The sequence below is a fragment of the Theropithecus gelada genome, chromosome 1 (genome assembly GCF_003255815.1).
Source record: "Theropithecus gelada isolate Dixy chromosome 1, Tgel_1.0, whole genome shotgun sequence".
In the NCBI taxonomy this organism is placed as follows: domain Eukaryota; kingdom Metazoa; phylum Chordata; class Mammalia; order Primates; family Cercopithecidae; genus Theropithecus; species Theropithecus gelada.
Genome location: NC_037668.1, coordinates 72,925,043 through 72,951,573, shown reverse-complemented (window position 1 = coordinate 72,951,573; position 26,531 = coordinate 72,925,043). Strand labels below are relative to the sequence as shown.

At 42.5% G+C, this 26,531-nt stretch overlaps 1 protein-coding gene across 1 annotated transcript in view; it reads left to right on the top strand.

Annotated features, from left to right (window-relative positions):
* ZSWIM5 (zinc finger SWIM-type containing 5) overlaps window positions 1-26,531 on the top strand; it is a 196,757-nt gene that overhangs the window by 164,391 nt on the left and 5,835 nt on the right. Inside the window, exons 6-11 of the mRNA XM_025401944.1 lie at window positions 4,078-4,254; window positions 6,968-7,114; window positions 9,182-9,319; window positions 11,969-12,229; window positions 12,441-12,576; window positions 13,795-13,952. Coding sequence (XP_025257729.1) covers window positions 4,078-4,254; window positions 6,968-7,114; window positions 9,182-9,319; window positions 11,969-12,229; window positions 12,441-12,576; window positions 13,795-13,952 — 1,017 coding nt within the window. The remainder of the gene's footprint in view (window positions 1-4,077; window positions 4,255-6,967; window positions 7,115-9,181; window positions 9,320-11,968; window positions 12,230-12,440; window positions 12,577-13,794; window positions 13,953-26,531) is intronic.

Below are 26,531 nucleotides of genomic sequence, written 5' to 3'. Positions count from 1 at the left end.
AGCCAAATTTTTGTGTGTGTGTATTTTTTGTAGAGATGGTTTCGTCATGTTGCGCAGGCTAGTCTCGAACTCCTGAGCTCAAGCAGTCCTCCTGCCTTGGCCTCCCCAAGTGCTGGGATTATAGGCATGAGCCACCACGCTGATTCCCATCATAATTCTTGATGACTTCAGTAGCCACATAGATGACCCTTTCAGTACCCTGGCCTCTCAATTATTTGATCTCCTCTTTTCCAGTAGTCTCATCCTCCACCATAACTTAGCCATTCAACCCCAAAATCATACCCTAAACCTTGACATTACCAAAAACTACACCCTCTTCATGCATCACCAGTTACCACCATCATTCTTGCTAGCTTTTCTTTAGTATCCCAATTTTAGTAATTCTTTGACCCAGTAGGAATTTTGTCTTACTGTGTAAGACAGGGTTTTACAGGTTTTTGTTTTGTTTACCAAAACAAAACAGAAAACACTCTTGTGACTCCACGTGCATCTCTGGGTGGTAGAAATAGGTGGTAGAATTAGGAAAAATCAGTTAAAAAGAATAGTACAGATTTTCCATCTCCATTTCTTCTGTTCTTAATCTCCCTGAATTCACTCCAAGTCAGGCTTTCAATCCCTACCACTACTGAAGCAGCTCTTGTATCAGTTACTAATGCTAACTGTTGCTAAATCTACTAGTTGTTCTCAGTCATAACCTTACTTGACCTATCAGCACTGTTTGACACATTGGTCACACTCTCCTTGAAACTTCTTTGTCATTTGACTTCCAAGAAACCATTCTCTCTCGGTTCTCCTTACTTCATTGGCCATTCCTTCTAAGTCTCTACTGTCTCTTCCCCAGTTCCCAACCTAAAATGCCATAGTGCCCAGGGATCTGTCATCAGACCACCTCTCTTTCTTTTTTTTTTTTTTTTTTGTTTGAGACGGAGTCTTGCTCTGTTGCCCAGGCTGGAGTGCACTGGTGTGGTCTTGGCTCACCACAACCTCCGCCTCCCAGGTTCAAGTGATTCTCCTGCCTCAGCCTCCTGAGTAGCTAGGATTACAGGTGCCCGCCACCACGCTTGATAATTTTTGTATTTTTAGTAGAGACGGGGTTTCACTATGTTAGCCTGGCTGGTCTCGAACTCCTGACCTTGTGATCCGCCTACCTCTGCCTCTCAAAGTGCTGGAATTACAGGAGTGAGCCACCGCGCCTGGCCACCACCCTCTTTCTATACTTCTTCGTTGGTTGCATTGTTTTAGTAATCATCTAAATACTAACAACTCGTATATATAGATCTTGCCCAGACCTTTCCTCTCAACTCCAGACATGTATATTTGATATTCAGACTGCCTTTTTGATATCCCCATTTATCTATTAACAGGCATCTCAGTAGGATTCCTACCCCTCAAGCCCCACCCAAACCTGCTCCTCTTGCAGTCTTCCTGTCTCCATATATGGCAACTCTCTTAAAAACCTTGGAGTCATTCTTAATTCTTTACTCTCTCTCACCCCAGCTCTAATCCATGAGCAAATCCAATTTGAAATATATGCAGAATCCAACTACTGCTCATCATCTCCACTCTTTATTTCTCTGCCAGCTACCATCATCTCTCACAAATTATTGTAGTGCCCACCTGATTGCTCCCCCTTCTTCTGCCCTTCCACCTTATAACCTGTTCTCAATACTGCTGCCAGAGTTATCCTTTAAAATGCAAGTCCCATCATATACCTTCACAGCTCAGAGCTCTTCAGTAGCCTCTCATCTTTCTCAAAAACCCAAAGTCATCTTTTTCTCATGGCCTACATTGGCCCTCCATGATCTAGTTCTCTAATATGTCTCTGACTTAATCTCCTGTGATTCTCCTGCTTGCTCATTCCATCCAACTATACTAGCCTCCTCACTGTTCTCAAACACTCCAAATATACTTCTGCCTTAGGACTTAGTACTTGCTGTTCCTTTTGCCTGGAGACCATTCTATATATGAATAGAACGATAACCCCCTGCCTAACCCCAGCTTGCTTTTCTCCCTAACTCTGCTTTAGACTTTTTCATAGCACTTATAACTGTATGATATATCTGATACACTATATATTTACTTAACTGTCTCTCCCCAATTGAATGTAAAGGTCCATAAAGACAGGGACTTTGTATGTCCTAAGCACTAAGAACAGTACCTACTGTATAGTAGGCAGTAATTATTCGCTGATTTAATCAATTTAAAAATATATTGGGAGCCCAGTGTCCACTGTGGGTTGAGCAGACCAGTGGATTCTCAGTTCAGCAATAGATGAGCTTAGATTCCAGCCAGTAGAAGAGTCATTGTGCTTTCAGTGAGGACAACATGAAGGAGAAGCAATTTCAGTAAATACTGTCAGTGCTACTTGAATGATAATATCCTTCAACCATCTGAGCCTGTACCCAATGGGATATATTAAATTCTAAAGAAATGACCAGATTCCAAGGACTTTTCCTGAATGGTTGAATATGTTAGGTTGTTTCATATTCAGTATGAATTATCTGACATTCCCTCATAATTTTTTTGCACAGAATCAGTAGGTACACACCTCATTTGGGCATCTCTGTAAATGTCCGTACGGTACAATACGTCAGTTCTTGATCCCAAAATAGTTTAAATTGCCATTAATCTGGCAAAGCATCAGTTAAGTGACTCCCTCATGGTTTCTTATTACCTTAAATATCATTTCCATGATCCTCCCTAAGTCCATGGTTTATGGCAAGATATCTTCATTTGGTCCTCCTACATACCACCCTTAAGAGTTGAGCCTACATTTTTATCTGCAGTTTTGGTTTCCCTGCAGCCCTTTTCCTGAAGAGAGATGGCATGATAAGCCTCCAGTGAGAAAACAAGTTTGTCTTTTATTAGCCAGTTTTTTCTTTTTCTTTTTTCTGAGGCATGATCTCGCTTTGTTACCTAGGCTGGAGACCAGTGGCACGATCTTGGCTCACTGTGGCCTTAACCTCCTGGGCTCAAGTGATCCTCCTGACTCAGCCCCTGAATAGCTGGGACTACAGGCCCACGCCACCATGCCCGGCTAATTTTTGTATTTTTTGTAGAGACAGGGTTTCACCACATTCCCCAGACTGGTCTCAAACTCCTAGACTCAAGCAATCCGCCAGCCTCAGCCTCCCAAAGTGCTGGGATAACAAGTGCGAGTCATCACACCTGGCCTCATCAGTTTTTTCTTATTGGGGAACAAGACTGTAAGCCGCAGATATCAGTGTAATAAAGGTACCTGAATATACAGAGCTTCAGCTCTTCCTCTTTTTTTTTTTTTTTGAAATGGGGTTTTGCTCTGTCACCCAGGCTAGAGTGCAGTGGTGTAATCTTGGCTCACTGCAGCGTCTACCTCCTGAGTTCAAGTGATCCTCCTGCCTTAGCCTCCCAAGTAGCTAGGACTACAGGCATGTGCCACCATGCCTGGCTAATTTTTATATTTTTTATTTTTTGTAGAGACAGTGTCTTGCTATGTTGCCCAGGCTGGTCTTGAACTCCTGGCCTCAAGTGATCCTCCCACTTTAGCCCCCCAAAGTTCTGGGATTACAGCAGAAGCCACTGTAACTTCAGCTCTCTTTCAACTCTTAATATGAATTTCATGAAAGTCCTTGGTCTGATAAGGGAAACTTGGTATGAAACAAGTTACAGATTGGCCAAGGATATTGCCTAGCTGCTTCTCTCTACCTTTGACCTCGATAGAAGCAGTTTATATCTTCATGATTGAGTGGCTAAGCACCACTACTCCTCTTGTATTTCATGTAGCTTCTGGATCTCAGGAGAAATTAGTCTTCTGTAGGAGGAGGAAGGAAGCCATAGATCTCTGTGGGAAGGTTATTCCTATAAAGAGCACACACACACTAAAAGCTTATCCAAGAAGGAGGCAACACAACAGATACTCAGAGATTGCAAGTGGCTGCTCTCATTGCCCTTCCACCTTATAACCTGTTCTCAATACTGCTGCCAGAGTTATTCTTTTAAAATACTATTATTCAGCCAACCTCCCACCCTGAAGAAGACCCAGGGCTTAAAACTTCAAATTACCTGTCACTGTACTGCTGCATGTTCTTCTTTCTCCAGACTCCTTATCCAGACCAAGACGAACAGTGTTCACTAGAGCCATTGAGGGCCGTGAATTACATTGGCAGGATAGCCACCTACAGCGAATAATCAGCAGTGATGTTTATACAGCTCCTGCCTGCCAGCGGGAAAGTGAAAGACTACTCTTTAATTCCCAAGGCCAGCCACTGTGGCTTGGTAAGTCTAGCCCTCCTTTAAGAACTTGAGAGCCACCCTCACTTCATGCCAGGCCCAAATGAGCCATCTTCATACGTACCTACAACTCAAACTACAATTTGGACAGTTTTCACACAGATCTTTTGGGGCTTTTATTAGGGATATTTATGTGAAGCCTAAGCCATTTGCATGTATACTCAGTTGCGATACAGCAACCTCAAATAAGAATTTGCATCCTGTCCTCTAAGCTTTGGCAGGGGTGAAAGGAGTTAATGCATCTCAAAGAGCACTAACAAAGCAATTAGGCCTCAGTTCACAGCTTCTCTGAGTTATTAAGCAACAATAGTCTACTCAGTAGTTATTGAGCAACATTATAGTCTACTCTAAAATTACATGTTTTGCTAAAAAAAGCACTAATTTGAATTTGAATTTTTTTTTAGTCTCCTATGCTAGTAAATAGGACATAATCTACATTTGTCACCAAGCAGTCTTCCTTTTCTCCTTCCCACCTTCCTACCTTCCTTCATGATAACAGGATAGAGCTGTTTCATTGTGAGTTTAAACCCTCCTCTGAAATAGTTTCCTGGCTTTCCCTCAATCAGCCTGTCCCTGACTTTATCACAGGATACCCATTTCAAAAGAGACATTCTTTTTTAAAAATATTCATTTTCCGAGTCTTACAGCAATGACATACATTTTCATTGTCTTCTCGCAATTACCTACCTCCATCTCTCAAACCATATCTTTGTCTTTCTCAAGATTTTGCTGAATCTAGATATGCCCGTCTCTCTCTTGAAAGCAATAGCCAGACACACTGAGTCACCACCTGAAGTTCCCTCTGATCATCTTTCTTCTGTGATCCAGCACTTCTAAAACATAAATCTAATAAGCATGTGAAAGAATATACACCTCATTAACAAAGATGCAAATTAAAACAACACTGAGTTAGCATTTTTTGATTTTCAAATGGTCAGGCGTTTTTAATTAAGATAATTAGTTTCTGGTGTGGGAGAAGTTGCATGGAGATAGGTTACCACTACTTATAGGAGTGTAAATACTTACAGTCTTTCTGAAGGGTATTTCTTCTTATCAAAAGCTTTTAAAATATGTTCATACCATGTGATCCAGGAATTCTACCTGTAGGAATTTATCCTGAGCCATAATTAACTAAGGATATGCATATAGCTAAGGGGTTCATTACAGCATGTACAAAAATAAGGTAGATGAGAAAAAATGGAAACCATATAAATGTCCAACAATAGGGGATTGATTAGCTCAGTAGATATACATGTATTCACCAGAATGATATGTAATCATTTTTAATGTTATAGATGTATATTTGATAACATGGAAAAATATTTACAATGTATTATTAAGTGGAAGGCCAGTTACAAAACAGTAAGTGTTAATACCATCCCATTTTTAGTAAAAACTTACTAGACTGGGCACAGTGGTTCACACCTGTAATCCCAGCACTTTGAGAGACTGAGGTGGGCGGATCACCTGAGGTCAGGAGTTTGAGACCAGCCTGGCCAACATGGTGAAATCCTGTCTCTAGTAAAAGTACAGAAATTATCCGGGTGTGGTGGCACACATCTGTAATACCAGCTACTCAGGAGGCTGAGGCAGGAGAATTGCCTGAACCTGGATGCCGGAGGTTGCAGTGAGCCAAGATCACACCACTGTACTCCAGTCTGGGTGACAGAGTGAAACTCCATCTAAAAAAAAAAATTAATAGAAAAGTGTGAGTAAATATACATGACACTGGAAAGAGTGATTATTTCTGATTTTTATTTTATATTTCTTTATAAGTATTTTCAAATTTTCTGCAATTACTTCTGTAATTTTTAATTTTATCTTTAAGAAAAAAGCACAAAATAAACCATAAAGCTTGTTATAATTACTCACCTATTTGTAAGTCTTTGGTTTGGTAGTCTTCCATTATCCCTAAGGTAAATTCAAACTCCATAGAATGGCATTCAAAGCTGTTTATATTCCAGACTCTACCTTTTCCAGGCTATCTTAAGCCACATAACATAATTCTTAACTACATGGAACTATTTGCCATACTCTGAAGATGGATGCTATTAATATATTGAATAATTTTTATGCTTTTACAATATGCCCCTGCTTATGTTTCCTTTGTCAGGAATGTCTTTCCCTGTTTGTCTACCTGTTTGAAATCTTACTTGTCCTTCAAAGCACAGCTCAAATATTATTTTCTCTATATATATTCCTATGTTACTTCTTTTTAGCTGCTTTATAATTACGTTTATGTATCATTTGTGAGCTCTTTGAGAGCAATGACCATTTCTTATTCATCTATGTACTTCCTTTGCCAAGCATAGTCCGTGGCATATAATAGGTTTTCAGGAAATGTAGGATTAATTAAATGAATGAGACTTTTCCCATTAGGCAGTTAGTTGCTACCTCCATTGGTTTCCCATAGTATAATATATGTTTGCAAAGAGAGAAACTACATTTTATTATCCTACTTGTGTGTCCCTTTCAACACCATAGACCACGCTGAGGCTGCAAGGTAGCTCTTTCAAGATATCACCTGTGATTTATTCAACTTTTTATATCTTCAAAGATAAAGACACAGTTTCTGGTATATAGTAGATGTCAGGTTGAATTTGAGGAACTGGACTGAATACAAACCCTCTTTGTCAGGTGTAAATTTTCCTGATTTGAAATTTTAACTAGACCAAAATATCTTCTTCTTATTTGGTAGAGCATGTGCCTACAGCCTGTGCTCGGGTTGATGCCCTACGTTCCCATGGTTATCCAAAAGAGGCCCTCAGACTCACAGTGGCCATTATTAATACTCTGAGGTTGCAGCAGCAGCGGCAACTGGAAATCTACAAGCATCAGAAGAAAGGTATAGTAATTAGGAGCCATCTTAACCCCCTTAGGCCCAAAGCTGATGAGGATCCTCGGAGGATACAAGGCCCGGAAGAGCTAGGGAATTCCAGGTCATTCTCCTTGCTGTGTGGAATGCTTCACTTTATGAATCTCAGTTTTCTCATCTGTTAATTTGGGAATAATACCTGTTTGCCTCCCTCATAAGGCAGTTAGAAGGCTCATTAAGATCTTGTATGAGAAGACCATTTTTTTTTTTTTTTTTTTTTTTTTTTTTTTTTTTTTTTTTTTTTTTTGAGGCGGAGTCTCGCTCTGTCGCCCAGGCTGGAGTGCAGTGGCGCGATCTCGGCTCACTGCAAGCTCCGCCTCCCGGGTTTACGCCATTCTCCTGCCTCAGCCTCCCAAGTAGCTGGGACTACAGGCGCCGCCACCACGCCCGGCTAATTTTTTTGTATTTTTAGTAGAGACGGGGTTTCACCGTGTTAGCCAGGATGGTCTCGATCTCCTGACCTCGTGATCCACCCGTCTCGGCCTCCCAAAGTGCTGGGATTATAGGCTTGAGCCACCGCGCCCGGCCAAGATTTTTTATTTTTTTTTTTACAAAACCATTCTGCAGGTCAGATTTAGCCCAAAGGCCAGGCGCGGTGGCTCACACCTGTAATTCCAGCACTTTGGGAGGCCAAGGTGGGCGGATCACAAGGTCAAGAGATCGAGAACATTCTGGCCAACATGGTGAAACCCCATCTCTACTAAAAATACAAAAATTAGCTGGGCATGNCCCAGGTTCAAGCAATTCTCCTGCCTCAGCCTCCCAAGTAGCTGGGACTACAGGCGCCGCCACCACGCCCGGCTAATTTTTTTGTATTTTTAGTAGAGACGGGGTTTCACCGTGTTAGCCAGGATGGTCTCGATCTCCTGACCTCGTGATCCACCCGTCTCGGCCTCCCAAAGTGCTGGGATTACAGGCTTGAGCCACCGCGCCCGGCCACGAGAAGACCATTTTTAAACTGTAAAGCTGTAGACAGGCATGGTGACTCACACCTATAATCCCAGCACTCTGGGAGGCCCAGGTAGGAGGATTGCTTGAGGCCAGGAGTTTAAGACCAGGCTGGGCAACATGGTGAGACCCTGTCTTTACAAAAATAAAATAAAGGCTGGGCACAGTGGCTTAGCCCTGTAATCCCAGCACTTTGGGAGGCCGAGGCAGGTGATCACCTGAGGTCGGGAGTTCAAGACCAGCCTAACCAACATGGAGAAACCCCATCTCTACTAAAAATACAAAAAATTAGCCAGGCATGGTGGTGCATGCCTATAATCCCAGCTGCTCGGGAGGCTGAGGCAGAAGAATTGCTTGAACCTGAGAGGCAGAGGTTGCAGTAAGCCAAGATCACACCATTCCACTTCAGCCTGGGCAACAAGAGCAGAACTCCATCTCAAAATAAATAAATAATTAATTTAATTAAACTAAATATGCCAGGCACAGTGGCTCACACCTGTAATCCCAGGACTTTGGGAGGCTGAGGCAGGTGGCTTACTTAGGCCAGGAGGTCGAAACCAGCCTGGCCAACATAGCAAACCCCAGTTCTACCAAAAATACAAAAATTTGTCAGGCATGGTGGCACATGCCTGTAGTCCCAGCTACTCTGGAGGCTGAGGCACGAGAATCATTTGAACCCAGGAGGCAGAGGTTGCAGTGAGCCAAGATCACGCCACTGCACTCCAGCCTGGGCAATAGAGTGAGACTCTGTCTCAAAAATAAATTTTTAAATAAAATAAAATTAGCAGAGCATGGTGGCATGTGCCTGTAGTACCAGCTATTCAGAAGACTCAGGTGTCTCTTAAAACAAAAACCTGTAAAGCTGTATCCATGTATGCACTACCAGCAGGCAACCCAAATGCAGACCACATGACCTTATAGCTGGCTGGTATGTTTGAGGCCAGCCCTGTCAACCCAAAGCAAGACAATAGAGAAGCTTTTATTTGACTCTCAGGGTCAAGGCTGGAGAGACTGATAAGAAGACCCAGGCAGGGACAGATAGCAGTTTGTCTCTATCACTGTCTAAAATTTTAACTTGCTTGTTTCCAGAACTGTTGCAGAGAGGAACCACAACCATCACAAACCTGGAGGGCTGGGTGGGCCACCCCCTGGATCCCATTGGCTGCCTGTTTCTCACTTTGACTGAGGCCTGCCGCCTGAATGATGATGGCTGTCTGGAGATGTCAGGTACAGGGGTCAGCCTGAGGCAAACCAAGACTGCCCTTGTTGGCTACAATAGTGGCTTACATCTGTAATCCTAGCATTTTGGGAGGCCAAGTTGGTGGATTACTTGAGTTCAGGAGTTCAAGACCAGCCTGGGCAACATGGCAAAACCCTGTCTCTACAAAATATTAGCCAGGTGTGATGGCAGTCACCTGTAGTCCCAGCTACTTGGGGGCTGAGGCACTAGGATCACTTGATCCCAGGAGATCGAGGCTGCAGTGAGTCAAGATTGCACCACTGCACTGCAATCTGGGTGACAAAGTGAGACCCTGTTTCATTAAAAAAAAAAAAAAAAAAAAAAAGACTGCCCTTGTCAGCCCTTTTCTCCCTTCCAGACTCTGTTCTACCTCCTTTTGAAGTTTTTGTCCCCCTCTTGTCCAAACTAGAGCACCCTAAGAGGTTTCTTCATACTTGCCCATTTCCCACCTTCCTTTCCTAACCCTGTGGTCTGGCCTTGTCCTGATTTCACATTTTACCTTGCCAGCCTTCCTTGTTCCTTTTATTTCCCTATCATAAATGCCTAAAGAATGTAATCCAAGAAGAATAACAAGTAATAGAGAAATTTCAGCAGTCAGAGGCGAGAAGCTAGAGCAGTCTGAAAGTGGGAAAGAACTTCCATCGAGAATCCGTGTATCCCTTGCAATTGCATAATAATATTTTCTGGTTTCTTTTGAACTTTCTTTTAAATGATGGTTTTGTACCAATTTTACAAATAAGAACTAGAGGAGAATAATTTAATAGAGTCTCAAGACCTTATTAAGAGTAGCCAAGAATAGATACAAAATTGATTCTTTTTTCTTTTATGCCTTCACTTACTGTATACATATATCTACTTTAGCATTTAGCATGCTACATTACAATTTATTTACAAATAGTTCTCTTTTACTAGACTGTCAGCTACTTAAAAACAGAAATTATGACTTCTTTATCTTTGTATTCCTAGCACTTAGTGGAGGACCTGACATTTAACAATCTTTCATAAATACTTACTGGATAGATGAGGGAGAAAAGAAAAGAAACCAAGACTTTGACTTTTAAACTGTGCTTACTTCCTGAAATTATGCATCCAGTGGTGGAGCATATGAGATAATAGTAACATAAAGGTTGCACATGTTACAAAAGTAAGAGTTTAACTGTATGGATTCAGATTTCTCTGGGTAGAGATATAAGGGATGGCCCCAAGTCAAGTGAGGACTGCTCCTTGTCTTCCCTCTGACCCCTTGCAAAGTGAATCATCATCTTTGGTCTGTTTCATCTGTACAGTGACATTTACATCTTGGAAACCTGAGTTTGCACTTGGGTTTATTCATTCACCACTAACACATAGCAATACCTAGAACAACAAGATGGTCTAATCCCTTTAAGGTGTTCACATTCTATGAAAGAGACAGAAACAAAAACAGACAATTACAACATTACATAATGTGCTAGCAAAAGATAAGATTTTATACTTCCCTAACTGGCTTAGCCAGTTCATATATTGAGAAGGAGGTGGGCCGGGCGCGGTAGCTGTGGCCTGTAATCCCAGCACTTTGGGAGGCCAAGACAGGCAGATCACCTGAGGTCAGGAGTTCGAGACCAGCCTGGCCAACATGGTGAAACCCCGTCTCTGCTAAAAATATAAAAATTAACTGGGTGTGGTGGTGTGCGCCTGTAATCCCAGCTACTTGGGAGGCTGAGGCAGACGAATTGCTTGAACCGTGGAGGCGGAGGTTGCAGTAAGCCGATATCGTACCACTGCTCTCCAGCCTGGGAAACAGAGCGAGACTCTATCTCAAAAAACAAACAAACAAAAAAAAGAGGTGGGGCTGGGCATGGTGGCTTATGCCTATAATCCCAGCATTTTGGGAGGCCAAGGTGGGAGAATCACTTGAGCCCAGGAGTTTGAGACTATATCTCTGGGCATCATAATGAGACCCTATCTCTACAAAAAAATATATAAAAAGTATCTGGGCATGGTGGCATGTGCCTGTAGTCCCAGCTACTCAGGAAGCTGAGGTGGGAGGGTTGCTTGAGCCCAAGAGGTTGAGGCTGCATCAGTGAGCCATGATTGCACCACTACACTCCAGCCTTAGCAACCGAGCAAGACTCTGTCTCCAAAAAATTAAAAAAAGACAGAAGTGGGAATCTTTGTGGCTCTGTGTAACCTTCTTTTCAGTATATTTTCCTTACTATTCTGGGGTTCTGATTCAGCTTCCCTGTGATAGCTGTTGACCAAGCTGTATCCCAAAGATGGGAGGGAAAGACAGAAGACTAGGACAGACACGGTGGCTCACACCTGTAATCCCAGCACTTTGGGAGACTGAGGTAGGCAGATCACCTGAGGTCAGGAGTTTGAGTCCATCCTAGCCAACATGATGAAACCCCCCCCTACTAAAAATACAAAAATTAGACAGATGTTGTGGCATGCTCCTGTAATCCCAGCTACTTGGGAGGCTGAGGCAGGAAAATTGCTTGAACCTGGGAGGCGGAGGCTGCAATGAGCTGAGATCGCACCACTGCACTCCAGCCTGGACAACAGAGCAAGATTCTGTCTCCTAAAGAAAAAAAAAAAGAAAGAAAGAAGACTCTACCAAGCCTGACCTAAAGAATTTGGTGCCCTGTTGCCCTCAGATATGAATGAAAGCAGACCCCCTGTGTACCAGCATGTACCTGTGGCTGCAGGCTCCCCAAACAGCAGTGAGTCCTACCTGTCATTGGCCTTGGAAGTTGCACTGATGGGCCTGGGTCAACAGAGGGTAATGCCTGAAGGCCTCTACGCACAGGACAAGGTATGCCGTAATGAGGAACAGCTCCTGAGCCAACTCCAAGAGCTGCAGCTGGACGATGAGCTAGTGCAAACACTGCAAAAGCAATGCATCTTACTGCTGGAAGGTAAGTAGAAAAGAGTCTCTTGTCATGGTGTCTTTGACCCATGACCCTGAGCTCCCCTCTTCAATAGAGTACAAGTACAGGAATATTTATGACATTAAAATGTAGTGAAGGTTCCCATGATTAGCAAACATGCATGAGATATTGGGGCTCAAGTCCAGACTGGCAAATGGAAGCATACAGATAAATAACTGGCTGACTTATCTTCCTCCAGGGGGCCCTTTCAGCGGTCTGGGAGAAGTCATCCACCGAGAGAGTGTTCCCATGCATACCTTTGCCAAGTATTTGTTCTCAGCTCTGCTGCCTCATGATCCAGACTTGTCCTATAAATTAGCTTTACGTGCCATGAGGTGGGTAGCCCTTTCCCAGTCCAGTTGCCTCCATCAAAGCAGAAGTGTCCAGTGTTCTTTTTCTTTGCTTATTTCACTTTCTTTTCTGTCCCTCTTTGTCATTCTGTTGGACCTGCTACCAAGTGTACCTTAAAATAGTTCAGATATTTTTATATGATCTAGGATTCATATCTGGATTCCTTGTTGGTGACTTGGTTCCCTGGCAGTACTCATGGTTGATTGTCTGAGGAAGCCCCTGAGATGTTAATAAATAAGGAGCACTTAAGACCTGAGTCTTCCTGTTCAGTGGTTAGTCTGGCAAGCTGAGAAGGGGTCTGAGCCCTTCTATAGTTCAGCTGAATCAAGGTTCCCCAGCACAGGTCCCCAGAAGCAGCTGGGGGAAGTAGAGGTAAATACATTTACCCCAAGACTTGAGAACAATGAGCTATGGGCATTTTGTTTCCAAGCTAGAATAAGATCCTTGGTTTAGGCAGTTAAACTTAACTCTGTGATGTAGCAGACTATACAGAAGAACAATTTTAGTCAGACTGTAAGGCTGGGACAATACGTTAGCTAAAACAGGAAATTCCTTGGCACGTATTTCTTATACTTTTAGAAATAACCAGGCTGGGTACAGTGGCTCAAGCCTGTAGTCCTAGCACTTTGGGAGGCTGAGGCAGGTAGATTGCTTGAGCCTAGGAGTTTGAGACCAGCCTGGGCAGCATGGTGAAACTCCGTCTTTACAAAAACAAAAAATACAAAAATTAGCCAGGCGTGGTGGTGCATACCTGAAGTCCCAGCTACTCAAGAGGCTGAGGTGGGAGGATTGCTTGAGCCCAGGAGGTCAGGGCTGCAGTGAGCTGTGATTGCGCCACTACACTCCAGCCTATGTGATAGAGACATTGTCTCAAAAATAAATAAAATAAACAACCCTATGATTCTTTTTTAAAATGTATTAACTTTTCTCTCTTCTTACAGTATATCATACTACTCAACCCGGTAGCTCTTAAACTGCCTTTCGCATCCATTTGTAGTGGAAACTATTCAGCGTTGAGTTCTCTTAAGTACCAAGGCACTCACCTCATATAGTGTATAGTACCACAGGTGTAAAAACCTTCAAAGCTCTTAGTTAATCCTTTCCTCTCCCCAGTTCCTCCCCAGCAAAGAGCAAGCTTCTCTAAGGTGGTTCAGAAGCCCAGGGTCTGGATGGTGGCTGATGATTCTTCCTGGGTCTTCCAGGTTACCTGTTTTAGAAAACTCAGCTTCTGCAGGCGACACAGCCCACCCTCACCATACGGTGTCTGTGGTGCCCAGCCGTTATCCTCGCTGGTTCACGCTTGGACACTTGGAATCACAGCAGTGTGAACTGGCCTCCACCATGCTGACTGCTGCCAAAGGTGAGCATAGATAGACCTTAAGCTCCAGCATCACCCATCTGCCTGCCCAGCATGGCCTGTCAAAGGCTTGGCCTGCAGTCTCCTGAGGAAGAGAAGCTCCTTGACCATTTAGAGTGATAGTGATCCTCACTTTGCTGCCATTAGAAAGAGCACCTGGGCTGGGCGCGGTGGCTCAAGTCTGTAATCCCAGCACTTTGGGAGGCCGAGACGGGCGGATCACGAGGTCAGGAGATCAAGACCATCCTGGCTAACACGATGAAACCCCGTCTCTACTAAAAAAATACAAAAACCTAGCCGGGCGAGGTGGCGGGCGCCTGTAGTCCCAGCTACTCGGGTGGCTGAGGCAGGAGAATGGCGTGAACCCGGGAGGCGGAGCTTGCAGTGAGCTGAGATCCGGCCACTGCACTCCAGCCTGGGCGGCAGAGCGAGACTCCATCTCAAAAAAAAAAAAAAAAAGCAAAAAAGAAAGAGCACCTGGATCCAAGCCAAAACTTTACCCTAGTAACTAATTGTAGGATCCCGAATATTTAAAATTAATTCATCTTTAAGTTACTTTTAAATCTAACCTTCTGTTTGATAAAATCACTTCACCTTTCTAAGCCTCAGTTTCAAATCTATAAAATGGGAATCATTGTCAATGACCTGTCAGCCTCCCAGGGCCACTGGAAGATCTAATGAAGTGATGACTAAGATAGAGCTGAACTTCTTACAGATAGAAGAGTTTGTGGTTTTTTTTCAGTGCCCTAGTAAAAGATAGGCAGTCCAAAGTGATTCTCAGGCCTTTAAGCTCACATACATCCTGTTAGCTATGCAGGTTTCACCACAAACAGAAGTGAAAGTAAGCTGCTACATAAGAAGGAGCTATGATAAAATGCTAGCCACCATGAGCTCCTGAATATTTTGGACCAGGAAGCTACATGGATTTTGAAGATTTTTTAAAATTAAAAATAAGTTTATGTGGTATCTTCTTATTGTCCCCCCAAAAACACCGCTCATTACAGAAAAGGTAAAAGTTACATACAAATTAATATAAAAATGATCAGCAAACAAATACAAAAATAGAACAAAGGATATGATCAGACAGTTCACAGGAAAGGAGATACAAGTGGTTTTTAGACAACTAAAATGTCTGGTATCACATTAGAAATACAAATTAAAATTAGCCTGAGATAACATTTTTTACTGATCTTATTGGCAAAAATCAACAAATTTGATAATGTGCATTCATGTGAGGAGTGCCAAGTGGGGAGTGGTGGTAGCCTGCATGGAGTTTCAGATTCCAAGCAGGATAAGGAGGAGGACTACAGATCTAAGGAAATAAATGAATGATAAGCATAATAAACATGAAGAAAACTCTACCAAGGCACATCATAACCAAAATGCTTAAAACCAATAATAGAAGAGAAAATCTACTTAGCAATCAGAGTAAAAAAGATACATTACAGACAAAGGACAAAAAAACAAGTATGAGAACAGATTTATCATTAGAAACAATGTAAGCCAGAAAACAGTGGGAAAAAAAAATTCCTGAAAGTGCTTTTTTTAAAAAAATCATCAGGCCAAGCATGGTGGCTCACGCCTATAATCCCAGCACTTTGGGAGGCCAAGGCGGGCAGATCACTTGAGGTCAGGAGTTTGAGAACCCCATCTCTACTAAAAATACAAAAATTAGCTGGGCATCATAGTGCACACCTGTAGTCCCAGCTACTCAGGAGGCTGAGGCACGAGAATCGCTTGAACCTGGGAGGCAGAGGTTGCGGTGAGCCGAGATCTCACCACTGCACTCCTGCCTGGGTGACAAAGTGAGACTCCATCTCAAAACAAAACCAAAAACTATCAAAGTAGAATTTTATACCAATGAAAATACATTTCAGAAACAAAGATGAAGCCAGGTACAGTGGCTCACACCTGTAATCCCAGCACTTCAGGAGGCCAAGGCAGAAGGATCACTTGAGACCAGGAGTTTGAGACTAGCCTGGGCAACATAGCAAGATCCTGTCTTTACAAAAAAATTTTAAAAATTAGCCAGATGTACTGGCAAGCACCCGTAGTCCCAGCTACTGAGGAGGCTAAGGTAGAAGAACTGCATGAGCGCAGGAGTTAGAAACTGCAGTAAGCTACCATCATGACACTGCTCTCCAACCTGGGTGACAGAGCAAGACCCTGACTCTTAAAAAAAAGAGACAGAGAGAGAGAGGAACTGAAAATCTTTTTCAGACAACCACAGTACAATTAAAAATCGATGATAAAAAGATATTTAGAAAATATCTTAAGTTTGTGGAAATTAAACCACGTACATGTATATTACTCATGGAGCAAAGAAAACAAAATCACAAGAAAATTAGAAAATCTTTTGACTATATGAAAATGAAAGCACAAGTCAAAATTAGTGGAATGTAGCTAAGGTTTTCTTACACATTTTTAGCAATAAATGAAAACTGCTTCAAATCAGTGATCTCAGATTTCACTTTTTTTTTTTTTTTTTTTTTTTTTTTGAGACGGAGTCTCGCTCTGTTTCCCAGGCTGGAGTGCAGTGGTGCAATCTCTGCTCACTGCAAGCTCCACCACCCCAGATTCATGCTATTCTCCTGCCTCAGCCTCCCGAGTAGCTGGGACTACAGGTGCCCGCCACCATGCCCGGCTAATTTTTTTGTATTTTTAGTAGAGACAGGGTTTCACAGTGTTCACCAGGATGGTCTTGATCTCTTGACCTCATGATCCGCCCGCCTCAGCCTCCCAAAGTGCTGGGATTACAGGCGTGAGCTGCTGCACCCAGCCCAGATTTTACTTTAAGAAGTCAGAAAAATAAAACCCAAAGTAAGCATAGGAAAGGAAATAATAAAGATCAGAGCAGACAGGTGCAGTGGCTCATGCCTGTAATCCCACCACTTTGGGAGGCCAAGGAAGGCAGATGACTTGAAGCCAAGAGTTCAAGACCAGCCTGGCTAACATGGCAAAACTCCATCTCTACCAAAAAAAAAAAAAAAAAATTAAGTGGGCATGGTGGCACACACCTATAATCCCAGCTACTCGGGAGGCTGAGGTACTGTAATCATCTGAACACAGGAGTTGGAGGCTGCAGTGAGCCAAGATCACACCAATGCACTCCATCCTGGGCAACAGAGTAAGACTCTGTCTCAAAAAAAAAAAAAAAAAAACGAGAGCAAAAACCAATGAAATAGAGAATAATCAATGAAACCAAAAGCTGATTCTTTGAAAAGATCAATTAAGGCTGGGCACGGTGGCTCACGCCTGTAATCCCAACACTTTGGGAGCCGAGGCAGGTGGATTGCTTGAGATCAGGAGTTCGAGACAAGGCTGGCCCAATGGCGAAACCCTGTCTGTCCTAAAAAATACAAAAATTAGCCGGGCATGGTGGTGGGCGCCTGTAATCCCAGCTACTCAGGAGGCCGAGGCAGGGAGAATTGCTTGAACCAGGGAGGCAGAGATTGCAATGAGCCGAAATCACGCCACTACACTCCATCCTGGAGGACAGAGTAAGGCTCTATCTCAAAAAAAAAAAAAAAAAAAAAGAATGAATGAAAACATAAATCAATTGAAATCCCTATCTAGACTGATCAAGAAAAAAGGAGATAAAAGGCAGAAATGACCAACATCAGGAATGAGAAAGGTGATATCACTACAGATTCTAAAGATATCAAAATGGTAATAGGAGAATATTACAAACAGCTTTATGCCAGTAAATTCAACAACACAGATGAAATGGACTAACTCCTTCGAAAACAAAACTGTCAAACTTCGCTTAAGAATAAATAAAAGCCAGGGCCAGGCTCACACCTGTAATCCCAGCACTTTGGGAGGCCGAGGCGGGTGGATAACCTGAAGTAAGGAGTTCAAGACCAGCCTGGCCAACACGGCAAAACCCTGTCTCTACTAAAAATACAAAAATTAGCCGGGCATGGGCCGGCTGCGGTGGCTCACGCCTGTAATCCCAGCACTTTGGGAGGCCGAGGCGGGCGGATCACGAGGTCAGGAGATCAAGATCATCCTGGCTAACATGGTGAAACCCCATCTCTACTAAAAATACAAAAAAAATTAGCCAGGCGTGGTGGCGCATGCCTGTAGTCCCAGCTACTAGGAAGGCTGAGGCAGGAGAATGGCGTGAACCTGGGAGGCGGAGCTTGCGGTGTGCCGAGATTGCGCCACTGTGCTCCAGCCTGAGTGACAGAACAAGACTCCGTCTCAAAAAAAAAAAGAAAGAAAAAAAAAATTAGCCGGGCATGGTGGTACATGCCTGTAACCCCAGCTACTCAGGAGGCTGAGGCACAAGAATCGCTTGAACTGGGAGGCAGAGGTTGCAGTGAGCCCCAAGATCATGCCACTGCACTCCAGCCTGGGCAACAGAGCGAGACTCCATCTCAATCAATCAATCAATCATTAAAGGCCAAAGTGACTCACACCTGTAATCCTAACACTTTGGGAGGCTGAGGTGGGAAAATCAGTTAGAAGACAGGAGTTAGAGACCAGCCTGGGTAACATAGTGAGACCTTCTCTCTGCAAGAAATTTAAAAACTAGCTGGGCATGGTGGCACCCACCTGTAGTCCCAGCTACTCAGGAGGCTAAAGCAAGACAATTGCTTGAGCCCAGGAGTTTGAGGTTACAGTGAGCTATCGTGCCACTGCCTGGATGAGAAAGTGAGACCCTGTCTCTAAAAACATAACTATAAACAGGTAGGTAGGTCAAAAAAAAATGAACCAGCTATATGTCCAAAAGAATTGCAAGCAGGAACTCAAACAGATAGTTGTACAACAGTGTTTATAGTAACATTATTCATTATAGCCAAATGTTCATCAACAGGTGAATGGATAAACAAAATGTGGTATATATAGACAATGGAATATTATTGAGCCATAAAAGAAATGAAAGTCTGATACATGCTACAACATGAGTGAACCTTGAGAACATGCTAAGTGAAATAAACCAGACACAAAAGGATAAATATTGTATGATTTGACTTATATGAGATACCTAAAATAGCTGCAGTCAGGAAATATCAATGGATTCAAAGCTAGTGCATGAACATTTGAAGAACAGGATATTCATATAGTCTCAAAGTATCCCTTCACAAAATACTTATCAATTATAGAGGAAAAATGTGTAACTTTACAAATTGGGAAACCTGGCCAACACCACTTTAATCAACTAGTCACAGTTAATATCATCAGAAATGGATGAAGTCAAAAACATAGATTAGCCGGGCGCGGTGGCTCAAGCCTGTAATCCCAGCACTTTGGGAGGCCAAGGCGGGTGGATCACGAGGTCAGGAGATCGAGACCATCCTGGCTAACCCGGTGAAACCCCATCTCTACTAAAAATACCAAAAAAACTAGCCGAGTGAGGTGGCAGGCGCCTGTAGTCCCAGCTACTCGGGAGGCTGAGGCAGGAGAATGGCGTAAACCCAGGAGGTGGAGCTTGCAGTGAGCGGAGACTCGTGCCACTGCACTCCAGCCTGGGTGACAGAGCAAGACTCCGTCTCAAAAAAAAAAAAAAAAAAACATTACCTGATAGGAAACAATAAGAACTCAGCATCACTTCTGTGATGTTACAGCCAAAAGTGCAAATGTACATCTAATAAGGAAACATCAGGAATACCAAATAAAGGACATGCTACAAAATAACTAGCCTGCAAAAGTGTCAAGGTTGTGAATGTCAAGGAAAGATGGGGACATTTTTCCGAATTGAAGACTTAAGACACATGACAAACTAAGTGCAACACGTGAACTTGTATAAAATCTTTTTGCTATAAAAGACATTTTGGGGACAATTGGTGGAACTTGAATGTGGTTGGTGGTAGATGGTAGGAATGTATCTGTTAATTTGCTGCTTTTGATGGTTGTCTTGCGGGTGTAGAAGAGTGTCTTTGTAGGAAATACACACCACGATAGGAGTGATGGGGCATCAAGTCACTTATTTTCAAATGGTTCAGAGAGAAGAAAAAAACATTTCTGTTCTATTCTTCAAACTTTTCTTTACGTAAAATTATTTCAAACTAAAGGATTTGTTTTAAATTTTATTTTTTTATTTTTTTATTTATTTTTATTTATTTTTTTTTTTTTTGAGACGGAGTCTCGCGCTGTGTCACCCAGGCTGGAGTGCAGTGGCGCGATCTCGGCTCACTGCAAGCTCCGCCTCCCAGGTTCTGGCCATTCTCCTGCCTCAGCCTCCGAGTAGCTGGGACTACAGGCGCCCGCCACCACGCCCGGCTAGTTTTTTTGTATTTTTAGTAGAGACGGGGTTTCACCATGTTAGCCAGGATGGTCTCGATCTCCTGACCTCGTGATCCGCCCGTCTCGGCCTCCCAAAGTGCTGGGATTACAGGCTTGAGCCACCGCGCCCGGCCTTAAATTTTATTTTTTAGTAGAGACGAGGTCTTGCTATGTTACCCTAGCTGGCCTTGAACCCCTGGCCTCAAGTAATCCTCCCACCTTGAGCTCCCAAAATGCTGGGATTACAGGTGTGAGCCACCACACTTAGCCAAGGAAAAATTATTATTTTTATTTATTTATTTTTATTTTTTGAGACAGAGTCTCGCTCTGTCACCCAGGCTGGAATGCAGTGGCGTGATCTCAGCTCACTGCAACCTCCGCCTCCTGGGTTCAAATGATTCTCATGCCTCAGCCTCCCAAGGAGCTGGGACTACAAGCGCCCACCATCACGCCCAGCTAATTTTTGTATTTTTAGTAGAGATAGGGTTTTGCCATGATGGCCAGGCTGGTCTTGAACTCCTGACCTCAGGTGATCCACCCACCTTGGCCTCCCAAAGTGCTGGGATTACAGGCATGAGCCACCATTCCTGGACAGCAAGGAGAATTTTTGATAAAAAATTATGTTGACAAAGGTGTGGAGAAACCTTTTTAAAATTCAACTATATGTTGTCTATAAGAAACCCACTCTAAAGACACAGATAGATTAAAAGTAGAGATGGAACCAGTAACCTAAATGTAAGAGCTAAAGCCTTAAAACTCTTACATGAAAACATAGGAATAAGTCTTCATGACCTTGGGTAAGCCAATGGATTCTTAGCTATGACATCAAAAGCATGAGCAACAAAAAAATATATATAGATAGGTAAATTAGATTTCATCAAAATTTAAATCTTGTGTGCATCAAAGAGCATTATCAAGAAAGTGAAAAGAGCAGCCAGGTTGCCGGGCGCGGTGGCTCAAGCCTGTAATCCCAGCACTTTGGGAGGCCGAGACGGGCGGATCACGAGGTCAGGAGATCGAGACCATCCTGGCTGACACGGTGAAACCCCGTCTCTACTAAAAAATACGAAAACTTAGCCGGGCGAGGTGGCGGGCGCCTGTAGTCCCAGCTACTCGGGAAGCTGAGGCAGGAGAATGGCGTAAACCCGGGAGGTGGAGCTTGCAGTGAGCTGAGATCCGGCCACTGCACTCCAGCCTGGATGACAGAGCGAGACTCCGTCTCAAAAAAAAAAAAAAAAAAAAAAAAGAGCAGCCAGGCATGGTGGCTTAACGCCTGTAATCCCAGCACTTTGGAAGGCCGAGGTGGGCGGATCACCTGAGGTCAGGAGTTCAAGACCAGCCTGGCCAACATGGCGAAACCCCACGTGTACTAAAAATACAAAAATTAGCTAGATGTGGTAGCACATGCCTGTAGTCCCAGCTACTTGGGAGGCTGAGGCAGGAGAATCACTTGAACCTGGAGGCAGAGGTTGCAGTGAGCCAAGATCATGCCACTGCATTCCAGCCTGGGCGACAGAGTGAAACTCCACCAAAAAAAAAAAAAAAAAGACAGAGAAAGAAAGAAAAGAAAGAGCGACACATGGTGATTCACACCCATAATCCCAGTGGTTTGGGAGGATCACTTGAGCCTGGGAGGTCAAGGCTGAAGTGAACCATGATCACACGACTACACTGCAGCCTAGGCAAGAGTAAGACCTTTTCTCAAAAAATAGGCCGGGTGAAGTGGTTCATGCCTGTAATCCCAGCACTTTGAGAGGCCGAGGCAATCACGTGAGGTTAGGAGTTTGAGACCAGACTGACCAACATGGACAAACCCTGTCTCTACAAAAATACAAAAATTAGCCAGGCATGGTGGCAGGTGCCTGTAATCCCAGCTACTCAGGAGGCTGAAGCAGAAGAATCACTTGAACCAGGAGGCAGAGGTTGCAGTGAGCTGAGATCATGCTGCTGCACTCCAGCCTGGGCAACAGAGCGAGACTCTGCCTCAAAAAAAAAAAAAATTTTTTTAATAAAAATAATTATAAAATAAATAATCTAAGCTTGCACATTAGTAAAATAGAGAAAGAATAACAATCAGTTTATAAGTTAAGCTTCCACATTGGGCAAATAGCGAAAGAAGAGCAATGTAAATCTAAAGTTAGTGGAAGAAAATAAATAACAAAAATTAGAGCAGAAATCAGTGAAATTGAAAGTAGAAAAACAGCAGGCAAAAATCAATAAAAGCAAGAGTGATTCTTTGAAAAGACCAATAAAATTGATAAACCTTTAGGCTAACCAAGAAAAAAGAGAGGAGATATAAATTACTAATATTATAAATGAAAGAGGGGCCATCAGTACTGATCCCATGGACATTAAAAGGATAATAAAAAATTTTTTGAACTCTATGCCCACCAATTTGATAACTTAGATAATTAGATGGACCAATTTCTTGAAAAATACTACAAAAACTCACAGAAGGAGAAATAAATAATCTGAATAGGCCCATATTTGTTAGAGAAATTGAATTAATAATAACCTTCCAAAACAGAAAACACCAGGCTCAGATTATTTCACTGGTGAGTTCTACCAAATATTTAAGGAATAAATGGTACTGATTGTCCAAAACTAAATAAAGACATTACAAGAAAGGAAAAGTACAGATCAGTATGACTCATGAGCATAAATGCAAAAATCCTGAACAAATTTTAGCAAATCAAACCCAATAGTGTATAAAAAGAATGAACCATAAGTAGGATTTATTTCAGGTATGTTAGTTGTCTCAGTGCTTGAAAATCAATTAATGGAATCCATTAATTCCATTAATGGAATTTATTCTTTCCACAGGCAAAGAAGAAAAGTCATTCATCATTAAATGCAGGAAAAGCATAACTGACACCCATTCATAATTTTAAAAAACGCTTAGCAAACTAGGAATAGAGGAGAACTGCCTCAACTCGATAAAGAACTTCTACCAAAAAACCTACAGTTACCGTCTGGGTGTGGTGGCTCACACTTGTAATCCTAGCACTTTGGGAGGCCAAGATGAGAGAATTGCTTGAGCCTGGGAGTTCAAGACCAGCCTGGACAACATAGCAAGACCTCATCACTACTAAAAAATAAAAAATAGCCAGTTGTGGTGGGCACACTCCTGTAGTTCCAGCTACTTGGGAGGCTGAGGCAAGAGGATCACTTGAGCCTGGGAAGTCAAGGCTGCAGTGAACCGTGATTGTGTACTGCACTCCAGTCTGGGCAAAAGAGCTTAAAGACAAAAAATTAAAACCTACAGCTATAACTACCATTACACTTAATGGTGAGAAACTAGATGCTTTCCCTTTAAGATCAGGAATAAGACAAGGATGTTCCCTCTTGCCACCTCTATTCAGCATCATACTAGAAGTTCCTAACTAATACAATAAGATAGGAAAAGGAAATAAATGATACACAGATGCTCCCTGACTAATGACAGGGTTATGTCCCAATAAACCCATCATAAGGATCAAAAATTCTTAAGTGAAATCATTGTAAGCCAATTGGAAAGGAAGAAATAAATCTGTCTTTGTTCACAAATGACATGATTGACTATGTATGAATCCCAAAGAATCAATTTTTTTAAAAACTGGAACTAACAAGTAATTATAGCAAGTTTGCAGTATATAAGGTTAATATGCAAAATTCAATTGCTTTCCTATATGCCAGCAAAGAACAATTGGACTTTGAAATTTAAAACACAGTACTATTTACATTAGCACCCCAAAAATGAAGTACTTAGGAATAAATCTAACAAAATATGTATAAGATCGATATGAGGAATACTGTAAAACTTGGATGAAAAAAATCAAAGATGATTTAAATAAATAGAAATGGTCCATGTTCATGGATAAAAAGAATGTATATTGGCCGGGCGCGGTGGCTCAAGCCTGTAATCCCAGCACTTTGGGAGGCCGAGACGGGCGGATCACAAGGTCAGGAGATCGAGACCATCCTGGCTAACCCGGTGAAACCCCGTCTCTACTAAAAAAAATACAAAAAACTAGCCGGGCGAGGTGGCGGGCGCCTGTAGTCCCAGCTACTCTGGAGGCTGAGGCAGGAGAATGGCGTGAACCCGGGAGGCGGAGCTTGCAGTGAGCTGAGATCCGGCCACTGCACTCCAGCCTGGGCGACAGAGCGAGACTCCGTCTCAAAAAAAAGAAAAAAAAAAAAGAATGTATATTAGAAGGTCAGTTCTTCCCAACTTGATTTATAGATTTAACACAATCCCAATCAAAATCCCAGCAATTTATTTTGTGCATATCAACAAACCCTTTCTAAACTTTATGTTGAAAAACAAAAGACCTAGAATAGCCAACATAATATTGAAGAACAAGTCAGAGGCCTGATACTACCCAGTGGAAACACTTACTGTAATATTAATCAAGACAGTGTGGTACTGTTGAAAAACTGACAAATAGATCAATGGAACAAAATTAAAAGGTCAGAAATAGACTCACACAAATATAGTCAACTGATATTGAGAAAGGACCAAAAGATTGTCTTTTCAACAAATGGTGCTAGAAAATCTGGACATTCACATGCAAAAAGAAATTAATATAGACACTGACCTTAGACCTTTCACAAAAATTAACTCAAAATGGATCATAGACCTAAAGGTAAAACATAAAACTATAAAATGTCTAGAGGATGGCCAGGTGCAGTGGCTCATGCCTGCAATCCCAGCACTTTGGGAGGCTGAGGCAGGTGGATCATCTGAGGTCAGGAGTTCAAGACCAGCCTGGCCAACATGGTGAAACCCCGTCTCTACTAAAAATATAAAAATTAGCTGGGCGTGGTGTCACGCACCTGTAATCCAAGCTACTCAGGAGGCTGAGACCAGGAGAATATCTTTAACCCAGGAGGCGGAGGTCGCAGTTAGCCTGCACATGAATGTTTGAAGCATCTTTATTTATAATTGCTCCAAACTGGAAGTAACCAAGATGTTCTTCAAAAGGTGGATGGATAAATAAATTGTCGTATATCCATAGAATTGATTATTATTTCTAAATAAAAAGACATGGCTTCTCAAGCCACACACACTCAAAAAAAAAAAAAAAAAAAAAAGATGGAAGTTCTGGGTGTAAACTCTGAGGGAAACAAAGATATGGAGGAACCTTAAATGTGTATTGCATGTTGTAAGAAGCCAATCTGTATTATCACACTAGCCTTTAAGTTTAAAAAAAAAAAAAAGAAAAAAGCCAGTCTGAAAAGGCTACTTACTGTATGCTTCCAAGTATATGATATTCTGGAAAAGGCAAAACTATGAAAACAGTAAAAAGATCAATAGTTGCCAGGGACTTAGAGGGAATGGAGAAAGGGATGAACAGATAGAACACAGGAGATTTGTAGAGAAGTGAAACTATTTTATATGACACTGTAATAGCAGATTAATAACACACATTTGTCAAAACCCATACAACTGTATAACACAGAGTGAACCTTAATGTAAACTGTAGACTTGAGTTAATAATATATGCATATTGGTTCATCAAATGTACCACACTAATAATAATGTACAGTCAGCCCTCTGTATCTGTGGGTTCTGCATCTGTGGATTCAACCAACCGTGGATCAAAAATATTCAGGGAAAAAAACTCGTCAAAGCTCCAGAAAGCAAAACTTTAATTTGCTGGGCACAAAGCACTATGTTGAATCCACATGTAATGATGTATAGACATTGTATTAGATATTATAAATAATCTAGAGGTGATTTAAAGTATAGGGGAGGATATGATGATAGGTTATGAGAGACTTGAGCATCCTCAGATTTTGGTATCCAAGGGAAGTCATGGAACCAATCTCCCACAGGTGCGGAGGGATTACTGTATTAATACTGGTTTACCAAATATACCACATTAATATAAGATGTTAATAATAGGGGATATATGGGAATTCTCTGTACTATCTGATCAATTTCCTGTAAAACTGAAACTGCTCTAAAGACGTAGTCTATTAACTTAAAAAACTTTTTAAAGATGATAGAAGAATAAAGGAAATCTCTTGCATAATCCTGGCACCCAAAAACAACTATGAATAAGACATTTGTGGCCAGGCGCGGTGGCTCAAGCCTGTAATCCCAGCACTTTGGGAGGCCGAGACGGGCGGATCACGAGGTCAGGAGATCGAGACCATCCTGGCTAACATGGTGAAACCCCGTCTCTACTAAAAAATACAAAAAAACTAGCCGGGCGAGGTGGCGGGCACCTGTAGTCCCAGCTACTCGGGAGGCTGAGGCAGGAGAATGGCGTAAACCTGGGAGGCGGTGCTTGCAGTGAGCTGAGATCCGGCCACTGCACTCCAGCCTGGGCGACAGAGCCAGACTCCGTCTCAAAAAAAAAAAAA